At 43.1% G+C, this 23604-nt stretch overlaps 1 protein-coding gene across 1 annotated transcript in view; it reads left to right on the forward strand.

Moving 5' to 3' along the window:
- The window catches only part of DHRSX (dehydrogenase/reductase X-linked), a 171662-nt gene that overhangs the window by 117838 nt on the left and 30220 nt on the right, over nucleotides 1-23604 (forward strand). The window contains 1 exon segment of the mRNA XM_075736658.1: nucleotides 8158-8365. Within this exon segment, the coding sequence (XP_075592773.1) occupies nucleotides 8158-8365 (208 nt within the window).

The raw sequence follows: 23604 nt of genomic DNA on the forward strand, positions 1-23604 counted from the left end.
TTGAAAGCTGTGACTGACTTTCCTATTTTCTGACTATGAGTGAGATAGCTCACCATTGAGCCAACCAAATGCTTACTGAGCATATTTTAGGAAACATTTTTTTTTTTCCCCAGCCAGACCCAATTATGAATGTTCTGATTTATTTTAGTGTGAAAACAAAACCTTAGTTGTGGATCATAGTTTCTTTTTCTAACTAAAACTGACTTATTTTCCAGGGAACTAGCCTGTGCTTTGTGTGCTCGCTTTGTAGCAGTGTGACATTTAATCAGAAAGTGAATCTGTTCTTTAGGAGGTATTTCAGCCTGGTCAGTTTTGTGCTTAACCTATCACGATTTGATTGTTGCTCTCATAGTCCTTGAATGTGGATTGTCTGCATGTTGTTCTTTTTTTTCCTTTAACCTACTGATAAAATAAGAGCTTGTCTCGAGTAGAAAGATGCATTGCTTTATCTTCTTTGGCACAGCTAATACAGTCCACTTCTCACTTGCGAGCATTATAGGTGGGTCTGGGGGCACTAGCAGTAGACATTACTCAATTTTCAGTTCTTCACTAGTTAGCCAAACTTCTAATGTTTGGGCTAAGAGTTTCCATGCCAAGCATTTGCCTAAGGCTAATTAATTTTCATTTAATTTTTTGTAATGCCAGATAAAAGAGTTCATCTGTTTCCAAGAACAATAAGAAAAACATCTTGGGATTATTTTTTTTTTTTTTTTAATGTCAGAAATGATGGCAAGTTTCTTTAGAAAAGCTCTGGTGTTATCACGGTTTGGAATGGGGACTTGAATGCAGGCAAGATGCTGCCTTTGTGTCAGAGACAGATGCACCTTTCGCCTACTGTGGAATATTCCTATGATGGGTCGAGTCAGAAGCCTGTTAAGCCCTGCAGTTTGAAAACTGTCTTTTATATTTTAATCACTAAAAGATTTTGCCTGTACCAAGCATATCCAGAGTCGAGACTGAGTTGTGGAGTCACAACCCCAAGTTGTGGTGGGAAGTACTGCATGCAGGCAAAGGCACTGGCACTGAGGCTAGGCACCAGTGTCCCCTCAGCTCCCTGTGGCCACCTCTGAGCTAGGGTGGAAATGGGTGCTGTGGCTCGCTTCAGGCTCCTCCTAGTCTCTCCACTGTCGAGGCTGGGGGCCTGGGTCCTCCGTGATCTCCATGACAAGTTTCTGTCCCATGAAAAGTAGATTATGGGGTGGGGAGAGGTGAATGGGAAGTGATGGGTGACTGGGTTTTTCCTTGATGTACTGTTGGAATGCAACTGTAGACCTGGGGTGTTATTTCAGCACTGTCAGGATCTAAACGTCTTGCCACACACAGATGGTGACCTGATGTAGCTGGTGACCTCAATTGCCTAGTGACCATATCTCTCTGGAAGAGCTAGCTCTTGCATTTTTAGACATCGTGACAAAACCTGTAGCATGGAAGAGGAAGAAGCTCAGTTTGAATGCAGGTGGGACAAGACCGTAACTTCTAAGAGAGGCAGATTTATATGAGAAGCCTTGGTGTGGAGAACTGAAATAAAAGGGGCAGTTGAGGCTGGGGGGGGCTATAAGGGAGAGACAGCAGAAGATGGCGTGAAGAGCTGATGTGGAAAAACAGGACTTTCAGGTGGGAACCATTAAGATGGGGGAAAATTTGATGGCAATACATTTGAGTTTGCTGATTGAAAGACTTTTTAACAGAATTAAACTATGAATGTAACATATATTCTTGTTCAGTATCAGGAAATTCATACGAGAGCATGTATGGGAGAAGCGAGCTGGGGTGGGTAGTGAGGATGAAGAGAGGCATTAGGCATGTTTGAGAGGTCTCAGATTTTGGAAGTGCTTAGACACCATATAATTCATGAGGACTAGAGTCTCTGTTGTGCACCAACTGATTGAACCTTTTCTTGCAGTGAGGGAATTCTTCACTGATGTCTTTTTTGTGAGTTTACTGACATTTAACAGAAATTAGAGTTATCCCCCACAGTGGGGACATGATTGGAACCTCTCTTCTGTCTGGCCACTGACTTCGACATAACTTGTAGAAATGAACTGTCATCTACCCCTGTGTCACAACTGGTTGACACTGAAGAGGGGATGGGGGAGCTAGTGGGAGCCTCAGATCCACCGATCGTGGCCCCATAAGGAAACCAGCCTCAGGAGCGAGGGAAGGGTGAGCCAGACGTGCGACTGGCTGCAGGATGCAGAGTGAGATCTCAAGAGATTCAGACACAAAGTAGCTAGAGTGTCTGGCTAAGAAAATTAAGGAGAATGAATTTACCATTTGCAGGGAAGCAGAGAGGCAGATTAAGCTGATATGCATGTCTGGGGCTGAGCCTCTTCCCTCCTTCCTGCACACATACTGTTCCTTGATAAGATCAGCATTGGGTTACCAGATTTTGGGGGTAGGCAAGGGAGGGGAGCGCAGCCCAGGGCTTTGGCTGGGAAGTGGCACAGCATCTTTGGCTTCAGCAGACGCAGGGAGTTGGGGGAGTTGAGAGGAGCTGGCATGCCAAAATGGGAATGGGCGGCGCACAGCGCCTTGTGATGGAGCGGGAAACCAGAGCTACTGGGAACTTGCTCAGTGCTGGAGCAGAGGCTCAGGCAAACTCCTGTGGAGGACCTTATTTGGGACAGAGGCAGGAGAGACGAAAACTGCTGGAGACAGCTCTCCTCCACAGCCCAGGACTCATCCCAGTGCTGCTCTGCTCTTGGTAGCTGTTTCTCAAATCTGTTTTCACAGTGTCCTGTTCCCTCCAGAGAAGGTCCACACATGGGACGCTGTCCCACCACTGATGGCAGACAGGCTGACAGCAGATGTCCTTGCGTCTCCCCGAGGGTCAAATGCATTGGCATGGACTCTAGGTGTCATGTAGGTGTCATCGTTACACCATGGGATAAAATTCCTTGCTTTGCTTCTGTTTTCTCACAGTTTGCTTTAGAAAACTGCATATACATGTATACAGGGCTCCAGAAGATATTAGAAAGTGCAAGAATCTGAGCTACCTCCACCAGTCCCTCTGGGAAGATAGGAAATAGGACTGCAGCATTGGAGAGCTGTACCAAGCTTCATATGTATTTTTGTGTTTTTCTTCTTAACTGTTTGGATTTCTGCCTTTTCAGCTTTCACATACTGTTAATCTGGCTTCTGTGTGTGGTCCTGTCTAGACTTACAACGCTTTTCTGGGATACGAGTAGCACAGGGCTCTGTGTTACAGACCTAGCTTAGTGAGCAGTGTTTCACAGCAGTGCTGTAAATTCCCCTCTCTGCATACCTGTAAAAAACAGTTATGTGGGTACGATTGTGTCTCCAGTAGCTGCTTCTGGGGGCAATTCTTCTAATAAGGCATCGCACCTCCTTGTTGCTCACTAGCCAGGAGAGACCTACAGGACAGGCATATTCTGGGATAATATAGCCCAACTGCACAAGGTGGAACGAGCAATCTAGTATAGACAGCCCAGCCAGGGGATGCTGCTATACAGTTATTGACACGTGCACTCTACTATAGCTGTACCTATTCAGGAGAGAAGTGGGCTATATTCTATAGCAAGATAGTATTAGCTGTAGTATTCTATAGCCAGATAGATATACCCATAGATCTTTTGCTGTATGGGTGTGCAGAGCAGAGCCATTTTGACACTCTGTTAAGCGAGGTGGCTGCACTGACAGGATGGAAAGTGCTGCTAAATGCATCAGCTGTACCAGTACAAAGCCTGTGCAGAGAAAAGTTGGAGTTACTTGGAGTTACCGTCTCTATTAATTTTTCCCCTTGGGAACCTTTTTGGTACCGTATGTATCTCTTCCTTGTAAATAACAAGAACTGGGTGAATGCGATTATATAGGTCCATCTCCTGCTGTGAAGGTGTTACATGTAAGTGTATGTGGTTGACCTCTTGCGCTGTCTGCCCAGCCTCTGGGTTGCTGGGGATAAAAGGACTTGCATGTGGGGGCACTGCCTCCAAACCCTCTTCTGTGAGCCTGGCTGGGAGGGAAGGCAGCGTGTTCTGCATGTGAAAAAGAGTTTAAATCTTTCTTTTGTAGAGAGTTTGAGAGAACTGCCCTTAAAAACCTCTGAGTAGCTCACTGTAAATAAATCTAGATGAGTGAAATACTTGTATTTTTAAAGCTCTTAAAATGTATATTATAATGGCGCTGAAGGATGTCTTTGCAGTGGGAGGTACAGGAATTACCGAAGTTTACCATCATCTGCAGTACAGGCAGGCATGGTACAAATTCTCCTACATAATCCAACAAAAATATGGTATGTCTGGCCTTTAATATATACAACTGTCATAAACTTTTAGTTATGCTGTATGCAGTATCAGATCCATTACGCTCTTAAAAATCATATAAGACTAATTCATTGATGGATCCCAGACCAAGAGTTTCATTAGAAACTTTTCTGGAAAATCATAATAAATGACTTTTTAAAAAGACAGTTCTCTTGAGGTGTATTCATTCGTTGAGAGAAAAATATGACTATTGCCCACTCATAAAAGTAAAAAAGGATAGAATTTTTTATTCATTATAGCTAATTAAAATGTGTATAATTTGAATTTATTACAATAAATGCAGAACTGCAGCACATTGGAATGTATTACTATCTATAAGAACAACAGTTGTTCAGCATAGTAATGCTGCAAAATATTTTCCTTATTCTAATTTATTTCTACTTTTGCCAAATCACACATCAATGTGTCATTTGGGCAGTTTTCTGCACGCATACTGTCAGTCTTTTGCCTGAATATTTCAATAACAGCTAATCAATTACCAAGTAAAAGCTCATGTTTGGCTTATTAATTAATTTTCTAATGCCATGCTGATATCAGTGACATTTTTTAAAATAAATCTTCTGGAAACAATCCAGCTAAATCAGAGAGAAAAGGGTATAAGAAAGTTGTATCAGAACTGAGGTGTTTGACATTAATGGCCTGTGTGCTGCCACTTCAAATTTCATATGCACTCCAAAAGACTGAGAAGACTGATAATTAAAATCAGAAAGATACTGAGTGGTATGGATTCCATACCAGAAGAATAAGCAAAATCATTCTTAGTTTACAATGAAGAGGTAATAGAAGCAGCTTTCATTTTTTGAGTTATCATTTGGGGCCCTTGGGTAAAGCTGATGACCTTTCTGGACAAAATAAAATCAATAGCATACCACTTTTAGTATCTACTGAATGTTAGGTAGTTAATAATTTAAAAAAAGAGAGCTTGCTGCTACACTTACAAGGTTTTCCCTTTTGTCAGAGAAGCAGCCAGGTTCAGCTGCCTGTTGGGTATTTCTTTGCAGTGAATTAAAATGGTTTCTCTTCACTTACGAGAAACTGCCCTCAAATCTCATGGCAAGATTTTTTGATAGCCTTGATATGAACTTAAAGATGAGACCCTTTAAAAAAATGAACAAACTTTCAAAGGTGTTTTGGATTAATATTATTTGACCAGCTGTTGAAGACTAAAAGGGAATTGTAATAGCAACAAATGCAGGTGGAGGTGATTGTGCCTGCTCAAGGACTTTACGACAATTTCTGCTCAGAGGAAGCTCCTGAAGAATGAGCAAAATAATTTTGGAGAGTGTGTATCTTAACAGTTGCACATTGCACGAGTGTAAATTTTTTCCATCTCCTGACCTGAGCTGAGGTCTGTTTTATGCTTCCAGGATGCGCAGCACAGATGGTGGAGACTAATTGGGGTGGAGGGCAGAGCCTCTGTGTGCTCTTGAAATCCTGTGCCTCTCTGGATGTCCAGGGGGCAGTTGCTGTAGCACAGGTGTCCTTGGGGCTGATGTGTGCAGTGACAGCCTCCCCTGGTTTGCCTGCTGGTCCTGATGCAAAGCTGAATGGCTGTAGCAGCCATCTACTGCACTGCTCTCCAGATGAATTCCTCCGTCCCTCAGTCTGCCTTGGCTGGCAGAAGTGTGTGTGCATGGAGGTGCCTATAGCGAGCCCTGCAGCAGCCCTGGCAGATGCAGAAGCAAAAGCAGCATTTGGGGTTCACATCAACTTTGCTGTTCCAAGGCTGTTTTATGTTGGCCACCTTTTCTCAGGCTTGCATTTTACCAGTGTTGCTGCAAATAGACCTCTGGCAAACTGCTCCCTCCCGCCTTTTCCAAATGTCAGGGCTTTAGAGGGCAGGATGAGCCTCAGAGAGAAGCAAATTTTTCCCTTGTACCACCCCCAGTGCTCAGAGACGCAGCACTGTTCCCATCTGCCCTCCAACAGGTTGTGCTAAGCTCTGTCTCTCTGTCTCTGCTAAAACTTGCACTGTAGCAGGCTGAGACTTGGTCTGGGAGACTGGGGTTTGCTGCCCTTGAGATTGGGGTTTGCTGCCCTTCCCACCTGTTTCTTCTTTGCAGAAAACAAGAAAAAGTCGCAGCAGGGCTTGTCTCACATTTATGTCTGTCCATAACCTTCACACCAGCGCTCAGTCCCGGCCGCTGTTCTGGATGTCATTATATGCCGCATATGCGGATTACAGAGGAAATGGAAATCTGTTTCCAACTCTGTGAGCGGTTGCACTGTGCATCAGAGTAAGTGCTGCTGAGGAAAGAGAATACAACGGGACATCCGACCAGACACCCTCTAATTTGTGTCTTCCCGTTGTTACAGTTGAGATTTGACATGCAGAGAAACCACACCCGGCAGCTAGGTTTTCCTGTCGTTCTGAGGGATCTGGGAGAGTGGCTGTAATGACAGAGAGATGCCAATCAGAGCTTTTGTAGAGGCCCATCACGTAATTTGTATGGTGTTTCTTTCATCGTACCATCAGCCAGCATCACTCACGTTCAGTCTTAAGTTCTCCGTATGCAGGTACACCATATTACACCCAAACCTCTTGTTTGCTCTGTTGTCTTCTCTCGTTTCTTCCCCTCACGCTGCTTCTCCAGTTGCTCCATGAAGCAGTAAGCAGCCATAGGTGAATCGCTATGGGAGCTGGCCATGCCAAAAAGATCCTGAAAATATCTCCCCTTCAGCCCGAGCAGCAGTAACGAAGCAGGACTGTCAGATGGTGGGACCCCCCCAAAGAAGGAGTGGTGTAGATGCACAGCATGTGCAGTTTAAAATGGTCATTTCACTTGCCATCATTTGGCTCACATCAAGAAATGGGATGTTAGAAACTTTTTAATGGACACATGAAGTTGCACTAGGGCTAAGCTGACAATCTCTCATGTTTGTGACCAGAGATGGCCTTTCTGCTATATCATAGTTGTGTATTTTAGAGAGAAGACAACATTATTCTCCATGAGCCATGTCCATCTACATTTAAATTACAAAGGTCAGGTCCACTTGTATGATAATTAAATTTTAATAAAATAAGAATAATTTATAACATTCAAGTCAACATTATAATTGAGCGGGAGAGCTATCCACCACACAGCCTCAGCACATGGTATAATTTATGCATGAGCTCAGGATTCTCTGCAAGATGCTGAAATCAACATTGCATGTTAGGAATGTGGATACTTATTTTAGGCACTGAGTTTGAAAATTGTGGTTTGTGGAAATATAGGCAAAAATATTGCCAAAATAAGCATTCAAAAACTCATTTCAATATGCAGCTGCTTGTAAGCACAGTAATTAAGATATATTGGGTAAATTTGTTAGATCTTTTCTTACCCACACCAGTGAGATAGAAGTTGCAGATTTCAGACAAAGACTCAACAGATCTTTAAACTCCAGCCAGGACTCAGCAGAAAGCCGTCTGGGAGAGGAGGTCTGCTGCTTAGCCTGGTCTCTTCTCCACTGCGCTGAGCTCTTTGATGGAGGGAATGTCTCCATCTACAGCTCCCACGTACTGTAGATGGATTAATTATTGTTGTGGATCTGCAGCATTGCATTCTGGCATGCCAGCAATAGGTTAACTCAACTTTTAATGTCTTCAGAACATTTTTTACAAATGAATTAATTTATCCTCACAGTCCTGCAGGGAGGGAGGGAAGGAGAGAGTCTGTCTACCTGTTTTCTGGATAGGGGAACTGAAGTGGAGGTTTTGATATTTTTCTCAGCAGGAATCAATCAGTGTCAGCTTTACACTTCACATGCCATCACCAATCACTCATTGCTCTAGATGCCGTGTTTACACTCTGCAGCAGGAGATCCGTGCTCCTTCTAGCTTGCTGCTTCTCTGAAATAAATCAACACGTTTTACCTCTGTTTTCTCCTCCAGCTGGGGTGATGCTGGTCCCTGAAAGGAAGACAGAGGATGGGTTTGAGGAGCACTTCGGCTTGAACTACTTGGGACACTTCCTGTTGACTAACCTCCTCTTGGATACGCTGAAGCAATCAGGAACGCACAGTCACAATGCTAGGATCATCACTGTCTCATCAGCCACCCATTATGTAGGCAAATTGCACCTGAACGACTTACAAAGCAGGTACAGAGCCATTTTTGGTATTTACTGATAAGGGTGTGCAGATTTAAATTCCAAGAGAAATGTTACTGAATGCTGAATGTGGGAGGGTTTTTTGTTGCCTTTTTTTTTTTTTTTAATTAATGGTGATTCTCAAGCAGTTGTTTAATATCTTTCAGGCTTGAACAAAGCTTGCAGCCTGCAGTCAAAGATACAAATAATTTATAAGCTTGTAAACTGGGTCTTTTATTCTGAACCTTGAAAGCCTTGCTTTCCTTTCTGATGCTTCCACTGCGGTGACGGTTGTGGTGCAGAGCCTGGACTCCTCCACTGCCTTGTCAGGGAGACTCTTAATACCTGGGGTGTTTTTAAATGGCTTGGGGGAATGCTAATAGACTTTGTCCTCAAGTGAATACATGTGTAGAGGCCCTGAGCCTGCCCTCAGATGGGCACAGGCAGATGCCTGTGGCTGCTAGCTCAGCGCAGGGCTGCTGACTTGGCTCTGGGGGGGCAGCTAGCCCCACCTGCCCGGTTACCTTGCAGCTTCGCCCGGCCAACATGCTGCCTGCTGCTCCTTCCTCCCTGGCAGCTCTGCCCACTGGCCGGCAGCTCCTGGTACACCATCCTCCCTGCCCTCCACCTCTGGCCTCCACCTTGTCCTGCACCGGTGCCCCACCTCTGCCTCCCTCACAGTCCTTCTCCAGCTTCCCCGCCTGCCTCGCGTCCCCGGGCTGTGTCATCCCTCCCGTACCCGTGGTGCTTGCCCTCTCACACATCAGCCCACTGATTCACTGCAAATGCTGGAGCCTCAGCTCTTGCCTGTGTCACCCCTGCGCTTCCACGAGACCTTATCGAGATCCGAGTGTGCGGCCATCCTGGGTTTTTAACCTGGTACGATGGGTTAAAATGCATGGCCGTATTCCAGCTACTTTTATTTAGGAAAACTGCGGGTGAATGTCTACAGGATATTTCTAACATTAGGAAGACGTTAAAGAACGCGGTAAACGTCTCTGGTGTCATACAGGAACCATGTAGAGTTGTTCAGTTAGTTGAGGAATGGGCACGATAACTGACATACGTTTCAAAATTTCCCCATGCAGTCAGGTGTGGCAATTATGTGCTTACTAACAGGCTCAAACAGAGCCTGTCTTCTGATGGGCTCCAGAGCATTTCTGTCTGCACAGAGCCAGTCTGAGTTTTGCATCATCTCCATGGAGAAATTCTGTCTCCATCCTTTGACAGGGCCTTCAGCATGTGTTCGGAGGCACCTGGCCTGAGGTTTCATTTTGGAACAAAAACTGAAATTAGAGGGCTGGGCTGTTTCCACTGCAGACATTTTACATACGAATGCTGCACGAAGCATGTCAAACATTCTTTGAGTTCTGATTACATACTACGGCAGCAGTTTTATTACAAGCACATTGTTTAAACTCTGCAGGGTAGTCGCAGTTTAATCTCTTGCTTGTAAAACAACCACAGGAAATTACCCTTACTCTTCACTTGATGTATGTACTCATTGTTTCTGATCGGCATGTGCTGGATGGCACCACGCAAGGGGGCTAAAGGGAGCGTAATTAGTATTTCTGTAGACTAAAGTGCAGAATACAAAATTAAATGTGTCTGTTCTGTGTCTCTAGATAACAGTATTTTCCTTGATTATAGCAAAGCTTTGTACTGTGCCTCTTTCATTTAGGATTTTCCTTACCTGTGATTCTTCATTATTAACTCATATTTTAAAGGACCCAGAAATGTTTCAGTTAGGAAAGTTATAGTTGAGCATGAACATGACCAGTCTGATGTAAAAAATAATAATATACCAGTGAGATTTACCTGCAACTTTTTTGCCAAACCCTGCCCTTTACATTTCGACTTTACTGGCGTAAGAAGAGCCATAAAGGGCGACAGACTCTGGCTGATTTTGCCTGCTCTTTCCCACATGGATGCACTGATTCGCTCCGGGGCGGCAGCGGTGCCTGCTTTCCGAGCACACAGGCTTTCTGAGCACACAGGCACACCACTGGCACCCAGAGGGGGCTGTGGATTCAACTCCAAACCTTTTCTTGGTTCAGGTGGAAGAAGATACTCCCAGGTTGGGGTTTTTTTTCAGCCTAACTGCAGATAAGCCCCCACTAGGGTGAATAGTTAGTTATTGCATACACGGTGCTGCTAAAAACAATGGGATTTCTTGTGTATTCGAGTGTGTGCCTATGGCATGAGCAGGTGGTTTAGCAGCCCTGGAGGACTGTTGCAGGGTACCACACACAGGCATTGCTCACACCACAGGGCCTCGGAGACACCTTGTGATAGAGCTTTAATGGATACGGTAAACACACCAGTGATGAGCACTGTGATATGATAGTGTTCCATGAGTTGCCACAGTTTCCCAGTGATGCTGTCCCTCATTTTTGCCACTTGTGTGAATGGGAAGTCTTTTTTAAAAAAATTATACTGTTTTTTTCCTTATTTTGAGTTGCACTAGTTGGCCATAATTCATTTCACAACTTGTGTGTATGTTCCCAGATTGGCTGGTAGTCCTAACTTTGCAGGAAGGCAACAAAACATCATTTGAAATCATTTATTCACAGTGCAGAAAGGGGCCATAATCTGTGCTGGAAAAATTACCAGTGGCAGCAGACTGAATTGTTTCCCATGCTCTCATCCCATTATTCCTAGATTTTGTTTGGGCTAGTGTCCAAACTAGAGGTGAGCGATAGTGGCGGAGGAGGGATTCATGCATCAAACACAGCAGAGACGGAAAGGCAGAAGACTCTCTTGACATAAAGGAGACAGTAAACCGAGGTTCAGTTCTCTGCTTTACCATAGATATTTCTATTGGATCGTTCTCCCACTCAGGAGACTCTGGGTTGGCAGTCACGGTTGTGGCCGTTGCTTGCACTTGCTGCTCCAAGATCTGCTCTGAAGCCAGATTTCATCCATATCACAGGGACCACAGGGCAACAGCATAACAAATGATTGTTGGAAGGTCTGTCCCAGGAACGGTATCAAATGCAGCTTGCGTCTTCCACGTTTCCTCTTCAGACTGTTTTCTGCCATCTTACCAATCTGATTTATACCATGTTTCTCTTTTCAGCAGCTTTTTTCTGGAAGGGTTAATTTAATTTTTAATTTATTTTCCTTGCATTTTACATAATTTCTCTTCCTTTGTTATCTCTCTCGTCATGACTGCCTACTTGATTTCTATATTCATAATTTCATCTTCACCTGTGTCTTTTGAGCTTTTTTTGTCTCCATCACCCTTTCCCTCCCCATCTCCTCTATTTTTCCTCTTTTTTTTTGAGGGAGGATGTCTTATTTCTGCTCACCAGTTCATGTCCTCCTCTCCATTTATCTTCATCTTATCTTCTCCCCCTAACCCTAGTCCTATTTCTCCCCTACAAATGTCATTTCTCCCCACTTTCTGCTCATCTTCTTCACACACACCAGTGAAAGAGACACAGCATGGGTACATCAAGGCAGGACAGAGCTTGTTCCAATCTGGCAGGGCACAGCTTGTTTCATGTGTGTTATTGAAAATGCAAACGCGCAAGAGCAATGACTGTTCTCCCAGTTCTTTTGCTGAAGGATATGTGAAGAACATCAAACACCTTTGTGGTCTTTTAGATCCAGACCATTTTCAACAGCAATCACATGAGTCGACAAGGGGATCCCTAAGGCAAATCATTCTCCTTCATCCCTGCTTTGAATACAACTGTTTTCAAGGAGGTGAAAGTTTAAGAGAAACGCTATCTATCTGCAAGTGTTTCAACAGTGGTGATTTCAGCAATTACATGCTGAGGGTAGTACACTGTACACTCTAACAGCATAGCTGGGATTTCCTTTTTTCCTCTTTTGACTGCCGAAACCAGGACACTGCCTTAAATACTACTTTCTAAAGTGAGAGGAGAAAAAAATATGGTTATGAGAGGATATGGCTGTCTGGCTTTAGCGAAACCTTGAAGCCAATCTCTTGGGTTGAGATGATAGGCTTGAACAGTGCACTGGAGTTTATGGTGCTCTTACAAGGCTGGGACAGACGACACTCCTTCAAGTACTCTACCTAATGAAGTAAAAAGGAATTTTAGGAAAATAAAGAAAAAAAAGACCTTATTCCCTTTCCCAGGCTGTGGGTCACACCTGAATGTGCTCCCTTTCCCAGGGGTTAGCATCTTTGTGTGTTCTGTCTAGCTTTTTCTCCATGACTAAACTATTCCTTTCATCATCCTCTCTTTTTGCATGCCAAATGGGCCCTGTAATGCTATGAATCACAGATCTATGAACTCCCCAGCCACAGTAATACAGCTCCTTTTCTGGTTCACGTCTCCTGTATGTTCAAGACCAGTTAGTCATACTTTCTGTGCTCTCTTTCCTCTGCTCTCCCACTGCAGAAGGAACTGATGTTTTCTGTAATTCTCCAGGCTGGTACAGTCCCCAGATAATTTCTGTATTTTTTCCCTGTAGCACTAGTGCATGAATCATGTCAGAGACAATAGAGATTGAATGAAAGGAATTGCAAAAATCCCAGCTGCCACATGTGCATCCTAGCTGGTGTAAAATGCAGTAAACAGCTCTGCCCAGGACCTGGGAGGATGCTGGGGAGACTGGGCAGCTCCAGTTAATATCTCCTCTGTTAGGCAGTTCACAAGGGTTGTGACAGGAGGTGGGAAAATCTGTCTAGCAAAATGTCTGCAGATCTCCTGTTCTTGGATGGGTGGTGTCCTTCATCTTCACTTCTTGCATGTCTGCGATATTTCTTGGTAAATCAATTTGTATTAAGTTTGGGTAGAAAGTTGAGAATTTTGTCCCATCAGCATTGCTGAGATTTTGAAAATACTGTCCATGAATGGCAATGAAAAGTTATATTTTATATATTACCCTTTTATTTGTTAATCCATTTTAGTCAGTACAGAAGTCTTTCACAGTTACATATAAAGACCGGTGTATCTGGACTGTTGCTTAGCAAAATGTTGTAAAAACTACAGAAATTGTAATCATAAAAGATTCTTCTAGACCATACGACAGATATATGTTATTATAGATTTTATTTTACTCGAGGAATATATGCTTTTGTTTGAGTTGTATTGTTTAAGCAGCTTCCCCACAATGACTTTTATTGCATATTCTGGTTCTATTTGCAAGATAAATCATGTTCCCTTGACAGGACCAAATACCAACTGCAGCACAGTGCTGTATTCAGTTAAACATGTCCTTCCTGTAGGAGATTACCAAGTTTTCCTGTCTATAGTTCAATGATAAGTATTCAAATGCTTAATGCGCATACATAAGGGTATTTCAGTCCTTCTTTGCAATATGCTTTCTGTATAAAAGGCAAAAGGATTTGCTGCTGTGCAAAACGATCCCTTGTGTTTGCAGCAATTAGCATTAATTGCAAAAATTGACTCGCTGGCCTGGAAAATGAGTGTACTGGTGAAGGCACAATCTCAAATTATATAAATTAATTAAAAAAAACCCAACCCTGAACTCTTATATCAGCCGACCAATTCATCAATCCTGTAGACAGAGTTTTAGTTCATATGCAGCAACTGTTTTATCGGTGTTGTGGGCCACACATGATCCCTATCCATTCCTGCAACCAATAATGGAGAAATATTTAAGTCAGGATGCCAACTTTAGGAAGTTTTAATTTTACATTCATTGGTGTATTTTCGTTCTGTCTAATCAAAATACTTTTAGGATTCAATGGTTTCTGAAGAACAATAACAGAGTGTAACGCTACTATCACAAAGGTAACGCCAGACTTTAATGTATTCAGGGAAATTAAATGTAGCTACTTTGTGTGTCACAATGTTAAACTCCTTCTCATCTAAAAGGGATTAATGGTCTTAACAAAGCATTATTAATAATGGTAAATGATTTAATAGGACAGAGTGTTTCTGAACTAGTTCAGAATTGCAACATGTTGGGAGGTATGTGATATATGGGTGTTCCTGCTGCTCAGCCGCTCCCTGCACAGCAAGTTGGGTGGGAGAAGTCAACTCTCTGTGGCACACAGGACAGTGGATCGCGTAGACGTGCTGTTTTCCAAAACGGTCAGGCAGTTCAATGATAATTTGAAAGTTAATGATGTACTGCAGTCGTGTGACAGCGAAGGCAGAAGGAACTTGCGGAGAATGCGGAGTGGAGATAGCTTGTCACCCTTGAGAGGGGAAGGTTAGGTTAACATCTCCCTGCGAGCAAAAAGACTCATTAAGGCTGAGAGAACCTTAAAAGCTTTGGACTTCAGGTCCTGGGTGATTATTCAAATGGTTTTAGCGTTCTTCTCAATTGCTTTACTACAACCATCCTTACAGTACCTTTTCAGTGGAGCTGCCCTTCCAGCTGCCTAGTGTAGCCGGGGAAAGGTGGCACACATGCCTCTAAATCCCTGGAATAATGTGTTAAGAGAAACGGTCAAAATGATCAGCTCACCTTCCACAAATCCCCTCTGGGTTCAGCCCTGCTGTTGCTCCTGCTTCTTCACAGCCATACATCCCTGATCTCGCCACGTGCATGAAGGATTACAAGGTGTAGTGGAGTGAGGCAAAGGCAGATATCTGCCTCTGCGATTACAAATGATAACTCTTAACCTTTATTCTGCTCCCCATCCTAAACCTCTTCTTTCAGTGAAGGAGAACTTTGTCTGTTCAAAAGCAGACCAAGCATTTGAATACTTGAACCTGTAAAGAAAAACTGGTCTTTTGATTAAATCAAGTTCTGTATAAAAAAATGTGAGTTTTATGAAAAATATACTTTCTAAATAAAATAAATAACTGTAAAAGTAAAATATTTTAGCCCCTGAGAGTTTTAATATTGTCAGAATGTTTTATATAATTGTAGCTTTGTGGCCCCATTTCTTGTTCTCATTTTGTGTCAGGTGCTGTGGTTGCCCTGCTTTTCTTGTCATGGGAGGTGGAGACTGGCTGTACACAGCACTGTCTCAGCCTCCCAGGAAGGGCAGAGACGGAGCAGCACGGTGGCTCACAGTAGCTTTCTGAGAAGCTCAAGAGCTTTTAACTGCGATGCTAGCTATAATATGGCACTGCAGAGATGTCCAAATTAAAATATTATGAGTTTTGCATCTGGTTCTCAGCTCAGAGAGGTGTTCATTATCTGAATTGGCACCAAAAATCCATCACTCTGCCAAAGCAGCAGTATCTTTTAATTCTTTTTTCAATGAGGGCTGAGGCAGGGCAGCTGTGTGACTGTGTGTTGGTTTTTCAGGGTTTGGACATGAAACTTCTCGTCATTTCCTGGAAAGCCAAACCTGCCTGACGCACTTGCTTCTGGTGTGTTTGCAAGTGGAAGAAATCTCATGTGCTCTGGCCCCACGCCATGCCATGCCCCTTCTTAGGAAATGCTTGGTTTTCCATTACAGATCTCTGTTTACGGTGTTCCAGGGTGACACAATATTGGGAAATTTATAAAACAAAACCAAAACCCAACTCTAAGGCTAAACAGTAGAGAACGTGATTGCTGTCACTGTCCCTTATGGTACTTTGAAATAATCACTTTGCAATGCTGGCTATGGACCACTTTGAGCCACTGTATGTTATTTGTTTCTTGCAGGTTTTTTTGTTTGCTGAAATTGGCTTGTTTATGTTCCTTAAGTACAGCCCCCCATCTTCCCAAGCCCTTTTCATGCGCTTATTTAAATCCCACATCTTATCTTACAGCCGCCAAGCTGTTGTTTTACAGTCTCACACAAACAAAAGACTTTCCTCCCTGTTGTCTGGACCATGAGTCATTTCATGGGTGCAGAAACCTTCCACATTTTAACCTCTCATGTACCTGTTGGCATTTCAGCTGTGTTTCTTCTTTAACCTAGAAAGGTCTTCTTACAGAGTGGAAGACTTCTCATGACTGTTTTTAACAAATAGTTGTCTGTCTTTATCAGCTTGTTCCTTGTCTTAATTCGTGTATTGGGAGTTAGACACTTTTACCTCTCCATTTGAAGCTGTGATATTCATATTCTCACTGCATAAGAAAATTTTGAGAAAGCAGAAGTTGTTAGATTGTTTCAACAAACAAAAACCAATTTTCAAAATTATTTTGTTGCGCCAGACTTGATAATCTTGTGTTGCTTCTGTGAACAGAGGATTTTCTGCATAGTTTTTCTAGACATCTCAGAGGAAAAAGGATTTTGCAGTCTATGGGCACATTAAAGCCATGTTTCCCCTGGTAAGACAGACCAGTCCTTCACTGTGGTGAACATTTGCACTTGCAGAACACATTCGGTGCCTCCTCAACTCCAAGGCAGTGCAGTGGGTTCAGCCCACCACAAAATGAAACCTTACATTATCTTCACATATACACCAACACATTCATGTAGTCTACTGGAAATCTGCTAACCACATTTGGTGCACTGTGCTGGATTTGAAATGGCAACTCTTTATTATGTATAACCAGACCCTACAGTTCCCTTTCAGTCCCAGAATGAAAAGCCCAGAATCTGCAGATGGTCTGCAAAAGTCTGCATCAGTTTTCAGATGGTTTTATCAAAACATAAATAAGATTTGGAAGTGTTCAAGTTATTACTGGGATATTTTATTGCCCTATGTATGTTCTGGTGGAAGGGAAGAAACCATAAGAAGACCCATTGCTTTCTTCAACTTAAAAGCTCTATTGCAGGAGTGTTAGGAAGCCTTCCACAAGTGGGCGGAGAGTGCCTCAAAGCTCTTCTTGTTATAATCCAAGAGATAATCTTACAGGATGTGTGACAATCTTCAATAACCTGAGATCCAGATTATCCAAGAGATAATATGAAAAGATATGTGGCCATGATGTTTCCCCATCGCTCAAAAGGGTCACAAGGACACAGAATGTAGGTCTTGGAGCCTTGATCTATTTCTTGGCTGCAGCAATGCAAAACCTTGCTTGCTTCTATTTATTTACTCATTCATTTGTTTGATGGAGACTTTTAGTTGAATGAAGGGATACCATTATGTTCAAATACCACTTCAAATGTTAGCAAGTACTTAACACTGCATCATGTGAACCAACTGTGGAAAAATGATGCTTCAGAAAAGGCAATTTATATCATTCTTTATAAAGAGATATATTTCCTGGGAGAATGGAATTACAGTAATTACAACTTGAATTTACCATTGATAATTAAAATCATCAAAAAAAAAAAAAAAGAAATTAACATCAATTGTACACAAATAGAAAAATTAGACTTTTGTTTAAGATACTGATTCTGGTAAGACCTCGAGAAGACCAGCCTTTGAGTCCATGTTTCATACTTTTGAGAACTGTGCTGAGCACACAGCAATGGAGCTGCACACAGCAAGGCAATCAGTGGAGCAGGAGGGCTCTTGACATCTCGCCTCCTGCCATTAGGAGGTATCAGCCAAATGAAAAAAGATGCATTGATTCTATCTGGATGGCAGTAATGCCCAAGATGACAAGCCCCTGCTTATTTTGCCTCTCAAAAATATTGTTATAATAAAGACATTTCAGGTTCCTTCACTAAATGTAGTCCTCCAAAGAGAGTAAGTTAATTTTTGTTCCCTCTACATTTCCTACAAGCTATAACAAGGGGCCAGTCACTGAATGCTTTTATTTATACAGTGAAGTGCTGAAAGTTGGGAAGTATGGCTTTAAAAAAAAACACAATACATAATTCCGCTTCCAGCTTGTGGCTCCTACTAAATTGTGGATTAAGCACAAGGCAGGAGTCACTGACTTGCAGAGGAATCAGCTACTGAGAGCACTGAGACCATCACCTCCTAGAAAGAGAGACAGAGCGTCTCCCAGCTCTGAGCTTCTACCATTATACTTATCCTCTAATTTTAAGAGGAAAAAAGCTATTTTGTCACTGTTGAAGGCTGTCAGAGAAAGCCCAGTTTTGGCCAGAGCCATGTGTGAGCAGCACGATGGGCTCACTCCAGGGAGAAGGGGAAGCTCTGAGGCACGGTCAGTCTTTGTCCATGGGTCAGAACAAAAGGGCAAGGTGGGCTGCTCTGAAAGTGCCACTTGCTTCTGGCTGCTTAAGTAACCCCTGTGCAACCAATTACGACACGAAAAATTTGCTTTTCAGCTTGTGTAGAACCACTAATTTAATTTATCAGTCTTGTAGCCTTTCTTTCCAACATGTCCATCATCACAGCGCATTGAGGACGCTTCAGGAGTCCCTCGTGCTCGAGTCCTTATTCACTCAAATTGCAGCTGCCTGTGTATTCCAGTTCAAACACATGGGGGTGTGCTAAAGTCACCTTGACTATTATATGTATAAATTTATAAATATGAAAGACATGTACACAAAGAAGTAGAGGTGTTCAGTGAACACCCAAAATACCCTGACATATATATGAAATGAATGACTATACAATAGCTTATAGTAGTAGTTGGTAGCAGGACAGCTACTGTACAAAACATAACTGTAACAACAGTTGAATAAGTAGATACTTAACACTTTAGATTTTAATTTTGGTTTACTAATGCATATGCTTGTTTCTTTCAGTTGGCAAAATACTTGTTTTCAGTGGTAATGCATGTATTCTAATTTCTCCAACGCTGTCTTTTCTCCATAAATATATGTAGTACTGTCAGGAAGTCTTCTTAAATCTAATAAGCACTATTTAGGACTCAGGCTTTGGTTTATCATAGGAAAACAGAAAGAAACTGCTTACAATAACCAGAAAATGCATACCTGTATTCTGCAATATATTTCTGCAGCTGCTTCAAAATAAACTGCAAAATCTATCAAAAATCTTGAAAAATCTTGTGCTGCATTCCCTGGAGAAAGAAAATTTAAGACTGTGAAAGTTTCATGAGTGTTTAATAATAGTCTTTTATATTCTTGACTAAGCAATGGTGATGATGTATTGCAAGATTAATACATAAATCATTAGGAAAGTTTAGTCATTTTAATACAGCAAGTGTGTGTTTTGCTTAATTCACTGATTCATCCTAAGGCATATATTGAAATTTTGTGTGGCCTTTCATTAAAAACCTCAGCATGTCACCCACGTTTTGCATCACTTGTTTTTTAATGGAGCACATAGCAATCGGGTTGTTCTGCAGTTTGATCTTGGCACACTCTGCCCTCAGGGCAAATTAACACGCTGGAAATTGGGGAGCGTGGTGATGGGTGAGGGGAGGATGACATGCACAAGACCGGTGCGCTTTGAAAGAGGTCCACGTCAGGAAAACTTCACTGCTAGCACCAGCCAGGTTAAATGTAGCTGCGTGTCGGTCAGTATGGTCACAGGTCCTCTGAGCCTTTTGTAGAAGCAAGATGTGGTGGGGAAGGGAGAGAGTGCTGTTGCTGCACCCTTCTTGCAGTCAGTCTGTATCAGCTTCCTCCACATGTGTGCATAATGCCAAAGAAACCGTTAATGAAAAAGCCGAGAGCAGCACGAGAGCCTGTGCGCAGGAGGTGTGGAGGAAGTGGTCTGTGCCGAGCAGCGATTTTGTTTCCCCTGTTACTCAGTGGGTACCCTGAGCTGACTTAATGCTCTTCACTAAGCATGGTATCGCTGGGCGGAAATGGGAGACTTCTGCAGAACACAGACCAACTAAAGCCAGCCAGAAAAGAAATCAGAGTAAGACTGGCTGACAAGGGAAGTGCTAAACATGGATCCAGTTTTCAAACTTGGATAGCAGCAGAGTCGGTATTTAAACACCTAATTAGCCACTGCAGGCTCCGGTTTGAAATTTGGCTTCTCATTACTTTTCATGAATACATTGCCCCAGCATGCTAGGGAGACTGCTGCTGGAGACAGCACCATGAAGATGACTAGTAAAATCAGCTTCTGGTGGAAAAGAAGAAGAAAAATAAAAATAATAATAATAAAAAAATCAGCAGCAAACCTCAAGGCACTCACTTCAGAATTGAATACTTACGTATTTTGTTTTGGCAAAAATACAAAACAATCCCTTTCTCTTCTCCTCTCTAATTTTTGTAATGACAATTCAAACTTGTCAGTCTATGTCACAAAAAATCTTAAGCCACAAATAAGAATTTCTGCTAAAAATTAATTGACCAGAAAATGTATAGCCTGTCTTATCCTGATCCTTTATTCATCGGTATAGAATCAATAAAACATTATTTTAAAAGGAAGGAGAAGGTCTTGTATATTGCTGCTTTCTTGGCCAGATTTCAAAGCAGCTAATTAAATTCTATCATCTGCCTTAAATCCTCCTGTAGTTTCCATTTAGTGAGTTGTGCATTGCCCTATTTCATCACCACCGACTCAGCAAAATGCTATGGAGGGGCATCCCTCAGGGGAGACTGTTTTCTGTGGTAGGAAGAGTCCACAGAGAGCCCCGCTCAGATGAGTGGGTGAGCACGAACTTCTCCAGGCTACTGATGCCAGGCACACCACTCCTTCCCACTGGGCTTCTTTCTACCACGTCCTTGCTCCACTTTTCCTAGCTGCTGACCGTGCCGTACCACAGTACGTGCTGTCTGGCGTAGCTCGAGCCTGGTGTGCAGTATTTATTAGGACAGATCCCATGGCAGTCGAACACCGGTACCTCCTAGCTCTCTAGCTGTCTGGCCAGCATGTGTATATACCCCTGGGAGCTGGGAGCTACCAGTCTTTCGCCTGGCTGACTACCTACTTAGGAGGTAGAGTTTCTCTGCTTGAGGGTCCGCCTGCCTTGCTGTGAAGCATCGATACCACGTGTCCTCAGGTGTCCGAGTGTCACAGGCACCTCATGTGCACCACTGTGCCAGCAGTTTGCTGGTAAGCTGTGTTCTGCTTTGGGCTGGTTGGCCTTTTGTATGCACTTTCGTTTCAGAAAGCTTTCAGAGCCTTCAGAAAATGAAGGCAATGTAGAAATGCATAATGTCAATATTATTTTATTTAGTATACAATTATACTTTCATTCAGTGTAGAAAATGTAGAGCAGAGAGTGCCAAGACAGGCTAGATTTACATGGCTAGGCTTTAAAGCCAGATAATTCAATGTGTAAGAGGAATACATTTTATGGTTTTTAAACTGAAAGAGGGTAGACTTAGACTGGACATAAGGAAGAAATTTTTTACGTTGAGGGTGGTGAGGCACTGGAACAGGTTGCCCAGAGAAGCTGTGGAGGCCCCATCCCTGGAAGTGTTCAAGGCCAGGTTGGATGGGGCCTTGGGCAACCTGGTCTAGTGGAGGGTGTCCCTGCCCATGGCAGGGGGGTTGGAACTAGGTGACCTTTAAAGGTACCTTTCAACCCAAACCATTCTGTGATTCTACATGTATGTGCATGAGAGAGGCAATGACAGTACAGGTACAGGAGCCTACATGCTCCTATTTTTCTGGTGCATAAAGTCAAGACTGGATGTAATGAAATCAAGTAACCACTGTTGATATTTTTTTTTCCCCAACGTGGTATTTAAACAACATGATTTTAATAAGATGGGGTCTCACAAACAAAACAGTTCAACGAAAATCCTTGTCAGTTCTGTGTCACAGGTTATTCCTCTGTCTTATGTAGTCCATTGATGTCAGATTCCTCGAAAGCAAAATCACACATAGAGAAAATGGGAAGAGAGCAGGTAATCATTGCAGGGGTTCTGCCAAAAGTGTCTGGTCTATGTATCCAATTTTATATCCTTCATATCTATAGTATGTTATTGAAGTCTGATTCCCCACTGCCTTGCAAATAATTTGCATTCTCTGTGCTGTGATATAAAAGGCTTCCTCGCTGATTGGATAGCTTTTTATATCTTCTCAGCACTCGTGTTTCTCTGACATAGATATCTATGCAAAGTACAAGGCTTTTGAGGATCCGGCCCTTGTAGTTCATGCTTCATTGCCACAAGGTAAGTCAAAACAGCACTCACACAAAATGTGGGAATGGAAAGTCATGGGAAGTGTTCACCGTCCTCCTGGCTGGCATCTGAAGGTTACTGAAGGTGAGACTAGACCCAGGCAGAACAAGTCAGAGTAGTCCCCAGCCCTGCTTCCCTGCGAGCCGATTGCCTGACAAGATCACTCTAATTCAACTCGAGAAGCTTGTCCCGTGCCCCAGCTTGTGTTCTCCACCATTGGGGAATGGTGGCACTGATGGAGAAGTGCCAGGTTGGCTGCCAGCTGGCTGCCGGAGGCGGCTTCGGATGAGTGCTTCTTCCCATGGGTGGCATGAGCTCTGCCCTGCACGGCTGCATGAGGGAAGCTCCTAGTGGCTGAGGATCTGGTCCTTCAAGTTAAAAGGGTTGAAATATGCATGAAGCATAAGGTGACATTTTGAGTGTCTCAGATCAGAGCACGGACGTTACTGAATTTAAAATGTAACTGCAATTTCCTGACTAATGCCAAGTCGCTTTTATATTCATGCAGTGATTGTTCTTTATTCTTAAAATAGCCCATTTTACCCTGAGGCACAGGTGATATCTTTATGATGATGGAGCTACGTTATCCAGCATGTTACAGCTCAGGCCGTTCGTTGGTACAAGGGCTGTTTATGATCAGCTGTCCTTTTTTATTCTCTCTCAATTTATATTATGCTTTTGTAGCCTGTTTGTGATTTGCTTGAACAAGAATAGAGCAGGGGGAAAAAAAAGAAGAAAAAAAAGAAGAGATGCACTGGAGAGTCAATGCTGTTGTCTTTTACTCCCTGTAGCTGAGCTGTACAATTTACCATTGTGTCCCCAAGCTTCTGAGTCCATTCAGACAATACAAATGGTTAAATCATTTCTTATACCTCTGCAGAGTCAGCCTGTTTGCCGGCATCGAAGGCTTTCTGTGGTGATGTGTACAGGATATTATAAATAAGGTATTCAATGAGAATGAGAGAACAAAAAACTCTGAGACACAGTTGCTATTCATTCAAAATAAAAACCTTGCTCATAGTAGCAACCACAGAAAACTGAAGGCAGGCTTTTCAGCAGAGCAGGAGCACCCCCAGCCCAGGGAATCTGCTGCACTAAGGGTGAAGTTGTGGAGGACGTAGCTGTAGCTGAGGCTGTCACAGAGACCGGACAACAACTAGGGGGAAGGAGAGAGCTGGGAAAGAGAGATTTGCTCCTGGGTGGGTACTCCGCTATCTCTCTCCACCACCAGCAGCTGCTGCCCCATGGACCCTAACCCTTGGCTCCACATGGGCAGCAGCAGCAAGCAAAGCCGCTTCCTCAGGCTCTGGCATGGGGAAAGGGGATGGGGACCAAAGCTGTTTCGCTGCCCCCAGGAGCCCGTTGCTTTAGGCTCTCACCTGCTTTGCCTATGAGCTGTCTGTAATGCCAGGAATTACCTCTAGTTCTGCCAAGCACAAAAAAGGTTAGATGAGAGTCTGTAGTAATTACAAGACTGAATTGTCATGGCATAGGAATT

The sequence above is a fragment of the Balearica regulorum genome, chromosome 1 (genome assembly GCF_011004875.1).
Source record: "Balearica regulorum gibbericeps isolate bBalReg1 chromosome 1, bBalReg1.pri, whole genome shotgun sequence".
In the NCBI taxonomy this organism is placed as follows: domain Eukaryota; kingdom Metazoa; phylum Chordata; class Aves; order Gruiformes; family Gruidae; genus Balearica; species Balearica regulorum.